Source organism: Ictalurus punctatus, chromosome 21 (assembly GCF_001660625.3).
Source record: "Ictalurus punctatus breed USDA103 chromosome 21, Coco_2.0, whole genome shotgun sequence".
Taxonomy (NCBI): Eukaryota; Metazoa; Chordata; class Actinopteri; order Siluriformes; family Ictaluridae; genus Ictalurus; species Ictalurus punctatus.
In genome coordinates this window covers 3529001-3535000 of record NC_030436.2, presented here as the reverse complement: position 1 = coordinate 3535000, position 6000 = coordinate 3529001, and the positions used below count along the sequence as shown (strand labels likewise).

Here is a 6000-nt window from a genome sequence, read left to right as displayed (position 1 = left end):
TTTGTTTCGTGTAAACATCTTATTCAGAAAACCCACTGAGAGGAGATATATGCGCATGTTCAGTCCTCAAGGAATTATGGATGCTAACAGATCCTTAGCTGTAAGCTAACGGCAACTCGGACAATCTTACGATAACCACGTATACAGAAATTTTCAGATTCCTGTACGCATATAGACATCGTATTCGGAATATGGCTGCAACCCGAATATATAGACTTTAAACAGAATTTGATGTGCGTGTTAAGTAGGAGTAGTCACTGACATCACCGTCGCTGCTCTTCAGAATATTCACAGAAAAGCAGCTGACAGGAGCTGCAGTTTATTTCATTTCATAGAAGTTTAGTGTGTGGTCTAGAGACCAAGTGGAAGGGCGTGAATGCAGTTAAAGCAAACCTGTGTGCAAATTTCATCTACTGATAATGAATTAGATGTTGCAGGACTCCTTTCCACAGTAGCCAAGAGCATTCAAGACACACCACACCCCTGCCAAAATGGTTAATAACCAGCAGAATTGATGCATATGAGGAGAACATCATCCTAGAGAGAAAGTAATTGGAGGGAAATTGAATACACACCCAGTGGTTCATCAATATTTTAGTACTTCAAATGTCCAAATGTCTCATTTTTAAAATGTCAACAGTTTAAATAATCCATATATATTGGCGTAAGAGTGTCTGTGATGTTAAGATGTATGATGAAACTCAGAATTAACTGACTCGATTCCACATCAACGTCCTAAATCTCCGTTCTCATTCCCCGTTTTAGCGAACACGGCATGTGACCCCGTGATCGAGGAGCATTTCCGCCGCAGTCTGGGGAAAAACTACAGAGAGCCGGAGCCGGTCACCAACTCCGTGTCTATCACCGGATCGGTGGATGATCACTTCACCAAGGCTCTGGGAGAGACCTGGCTCCAAATCAAAGCTAAGGGAGGCTCCACCGGAAGCCCTGACTCCTCACCTAACACTCACATGGTCAACATCAATCACTCGTCATCCCTAGTTTCCTGAAACAGAGGACCAGCTGTGCACCCCGCTCTCCTTCCAAACCGCTTCACTCTCAAAGCGACTGTGCATGATTCAGCTCCGCTCCCGGCAGCACTAGCATATAGCCGTGTACATAAACTGACACGTTTCTTTTGGTTTTGTTTTCTTTCTTTCTTTTACATTTAAATTTTTTTTATATATATATATATGTTCAGCTTGGAGGCCCACAACAAAAGAATGAATACGCAGGATGTGATTTTGGTTTAGAGCAGGGTCAGCTAGCATCCTAACCACCTGCCTCAGATACCAAAGAAACCTCTGATGTGAACTCTTTGCCCAATTTATATTTCTTCACACCTGCTCAACTCGGTCTTTTCTCCGGTTGTCTTGCACCACACTTTACACCTGTAACGTTCTCTCAGCTTGTGGGAGTTTTACATAGGCAAGCTTGTGAAAGTACACTTGTACAGGAGGCAAGAAGTGAGATGCCATGAGGGTGTTTATTTTATTTTTAAGTGAGTACAGTTCAGCATGGAAGTGTTTGGTTTTCTATGTTGTTGTGGTTTTTTTTTTTTTTAAATATATATATACATCAAGACAGAGTTGATGATCCTGAGAAGATGTTCGTTTAGTAAAACTCCCACCAGCTCCTCCCTCCCATGCCGCCCTGTTTTCGTATGTAGATCCTTGACAGAAAGTCTTTTGCACTATTAAGGCCATAAATAAAGTGTTGGAGACTCGTTTCTTGGCCAAAGGGTTTTACAGCTGACACGATGGCTGGGTGATGTTTTATGTGATTAATAAGAGCTGTGTCGGGGGTGGGGGGGAACGGGTGGAGCGTCGATCTTTTTGGTCTCATCTGTGGTGGATGCTTACAACTGGACTGTGTCGAGTTAAATCTTGGGCATTTTTGTCTTGTCCCCCCCCCCCAAGCACTGTGGTTTCAGTAGAGTAGATAAGGTTTTGAGGGTAAACTATTGCTTACCGGTGCATGATTTATGGTTTTTCTTAATAGCTGGTATCTATTATTGTGTAGACATTTCATTCGTAATACTATACTAGTAGCCTTTTCCTCAGATTGTAGTTTATTTTTGTCAGTAACAATCCTAGATAAACTTACTGCTGGTACAGTTGTACTCCATATTATTATTTTTTATTCAGTATACATTTTGGTAAAAGCCAGATACAGAGGACAGCCTCCGGACAGGCCATCTATATATGAACAGTTTATGATATTAATCCGTGGTACAGGATGCTGTTTTTTTTTGTTGTTGTTGTTTTGTTTTGTTTTTTTGCGTGACTGAAACATTCACAGCTACAGTCAGGTCAGCTGAGAGTTGACAATCTGCCGAAAATATCGAGAGCGAAGGTTTTGTTTTGGCTGCAGCTATTAGTCTGTTTTATCCTTTATGTTTAAAAAACAAAAAAACAACAAAAAAAAACACCCAGCCTGTACCAAGGTGAAAGACATTCCTCCCATAGGGAACTTAGTACAGGTCTCGCTTTCAGCTCTCATTCTCAGCAAAGCTACTAATTAGTAGAAAGCTGATTCTCAGACCGAGGCGTCGCTCATCTTAAGCTTGTCCTTACATTCCGTCAAAAAAAATCTCAGCAAAACCATTTGACATGAACAAATTCGGAGAGCTACCGGACTGGCATCATTACTGATCTCAAAATATCACATTTAGTTTAAAAACAAACAAACAAACAAAAAAAACCCAACTCTACATATAAGACTGTTTGTACATATATGTGAGAAAATGGTCATACCCTGCTTCAGGCCGTCGCCATGTCCTCTTTGTGCATGGACAGCGAAGAGGGAAAGACACAAAGTGTACCAAGGACAATATCCACACATTTCACTACCATTTTACTAGGTAGGAAACTCACTTTCTCTTCTTGACACACGTTTACCTTACACGCTGTAGGTAAATCACATAACAAAAAAGAAAAAAAATATATAGGTAACTATAAGACCATCGTTACGCTGTGCGTAATGAATGTACAGAGAAAAAAAATCGTAGGTATTTTTTGAGGAACAATTAATTTGTTAATGATGAGTAGCTATTTAATTTGTTTTCCCTGTCCTTTATTGTAATCATGCTTGTTTTTTTTGTTTTGTTTTGTTTTGTTTTTTTAAGAAAAAAGTTGATCTTTTTCATTTGTAGACTTATCTGTTAAAGGTTTAATAAAGTGCAGGAACACAGTTATTGTATGAAAACACTGCGTTATAGCCACTTGTGTATTATTTTCTAAAGGCTACTGAGCAGTCTCGATCCAGCATCGAACACGGAGGCTTTTTAGCCGTCTCTGGAAGCAAGCAAACAAAAATCACTAATCATTAAAGGAGCAGTTCCAACGAAAGCGAAATTCACACCATTGTCTTCCTTAACCTAAATGTTGTCCTAATTTGAGATCTGAAATTTGCTTCTTGAGTCTTGCGCTGTAGCTACGAGGCTGACGTCGGGTCCGGGCCGGACTGGGACATGGTTTCAGGCGGGGCGTCTCACACTCATCCAGGTCACCCCATACACCCACATCAGATTTTTAAACCACTCTCAACTGTATTTATTACACACAGTCTGGCCGTCCCATACAAACATAAACAAGCAACCGAGAGGCCGTGAAGCGGTAATTTATATCAGCTTACGTGGGTCTGCCACGCATTTAACAAACACCAGAAGTACAAAGCAAATCTCTACCTTTCACTCATAAAAGTACATTAAATTTCATGTACCTGTCACTTCTGTACCAGGTCTCCTGCTATGAACAGAACTTTCTCCACATTGCTGGAAAACGACAACTTTTAAACCTCACTGTAGATTGTGAGCACGGAATCGAAATTTCTTTTAGTTCAAATTAAAGAATCGCATTATTTTTTTTTTTTTTAAGGGAAGAAAAAAAAACTGCAAATACCTGAGATTTAACCATATAATATTTTATAGAACTGTATTAAAGCATATGTAACTTCTCTTATTTTACCCCTACCCGTCATCTCAGGTTGACCCTGACGAACAGATTCGTCGTTTATTATCGGATGCCGAATTCGGAGAACGAACAGAAAAATCACTTCGGTATATCGGACACGCAATACTATAAAATGATAATGATTAAATCAATCAAATAAAATATTTATATATATACACGTGTACATTTTTAAACAGCAGGGCAGTGGGAATTCTCCCAGTGCTCCCGACAGCCAGTCCGCCCCCGATGTGAGTGACGAGAAGCTAATAGCTGTCAGTTTAGCATCAGACTCGAATAAGATCGGCTCAGGTTTCTGCAGTTTGAAGGAAGACTTGTAGATTAAAAGTGATTCGGCTCAGTGTTCCTATCTGTTTTATATCCTTTGGAATGCAGACTTGTTCTTTATTGTACCTTAATGGTGTTACTGAGCCAAATGTCTGTTGAGGTGAGTGCGGGATGATTACGCTAAACTGGAGGCTATAGTCTTCCTTTACTTGCTGGCTGCATTAGCCTCGTAGCTCCAGTGAAAAAGTAAAGAAGCAAATTGAGGACAACAAACACGTCTTGGTTGAATTTGGGGTACGGAGGAAATCAAATTTTCGGTTCGCTTTAAGAGGAACTCGACTCTTGATTTTACCGTTTTGTGTTTAACTGCCATTAAAACAGCAAATCTGAGGAAGATCACGTGTGCTTCCAGAAGAATAAACACTAGAAATGAACATTTTGATCCTTCACTGCTAGTGTATTTCTGAATGGTTTGTAAATCTGTATTATACTATTCATTTTGTGGCCTTGTTTCTCTTTTGAATAAACCAATTGGCAGGCCATTGTTTTGTACTTAAAGTAGCCTTGATGAACAATAAAGAGCTCTTAAACTACACCATCTCTGTTCCTCCTTTAACTACCTTCTCACATGACCTGTATCAGAATGCTTTTGATTTTTTGATTCCTTTCTCTCTCTCTCTCTCGTGTTTGTGTTTTAAGGTTTTGTCCGATCTAATACAATCTGCTCTAATAAGTTTTTGAGATCGTGATTATTTTCCCACAATGCCATATTCTCACAGTGCTCCTGGGAATGTAGTCAGAGGTCTGCGTTCTCTGTCAGTCTTCTAGCATACGAGTACAACAGCTAACTATTGAATAAACTGAATTTAAGAGTTACAGTGGATGTTAAAAAAAAAAAAAAAGTCTACACACCCCTCTTAACATGGCAGGTTTTTAAGTTAAATAATAAATAAATAAATCAAACACATTTTCCACCCTCACTGTAAAATTATAACACACAAAAAATCAAGTTAAACACGTTTTAAGGGGAAAAATAATGAAGTTATGATAACCTGTTGCATAAGTGTGGGCACCCTTTTATAATTGGGGGTGTGGCTGTACTCAGAATGAACCAATAACATTCAGTCTCATGTTCATAAGTCATACAGCATACAGTTGATCATACAGCTGTTATCAACGAAGTTATTCAGGTTCACGCCAAATAAAGATCAGCTGTTTCTGTAGGATTGTCTTCAGGTCTTTTTGGTTTCATCTGACTGCTGGTCCAAAAAGAGCTTACAAAGCATGCATGGGGTCTCACTTGTTGAAAGGTATCGATCAGGAGAGGGGTATAAAAGAATGTCCAAAACATTAGACGCACCGTGGAACACAATGAAGGCCATCATCGACGAGTATAGAAAATGGAGCACTACGGTGACATTACCAAGAACTGGACAAAAACTTACCAGGGAGGCTACCTAAAGACCTACAGCAACATTGAAGGAGCTGCAGGAATATCTGACAAGTACTGTTTACTCTGCACGTGACAATCTCGCATATTCGTCACGTCTGCGCTATGGGGTAGGGCGGCTAGACGGAAGCTTTCTCACAAAAAACAAAATGACATCCAAGCTCAACTAAATCACCCTAAATCATGTAGCACAATGTGTCTGATGAGACCAATTCCAAAAGGTATAATAATTCCATACATCCAAAAGAGCGCCATACCCACAGTGAAGCATGATGATGGCAGCATCATGCTTTAGGGCTGCTTTCCTTCAGC

General features: G+C 39.8%; 1 protein-coding gene across 3 annotated transcripts in view; it reads left to right on the top strand.

Moving 5' to 3' along the window:
• The window catches only part of vgll4b (vestigial-like family member 4b), a 44553-nt gene extending 39720 nt beyond the window's left edge, over positions 1–4833 (top strand). For all 3 annotated transcript variants that reach the window (XM_017450503.3, XM_017450502.3, XM_017450501.3), the window contains one exon: positions 766–4833. In XM_017450503.3, the coding sequence (XP_017305992.1) occupies positions 766–1010 (245 nt within the window). In that variant the 3' untranslated portion in view covers positions 1011–4833. The remainder of the gene's footprint in view (positions 1–765) is intronic.
• The last annotated feature ends 1167 nt before the right edge of the window (positions 4834–6000 follow it).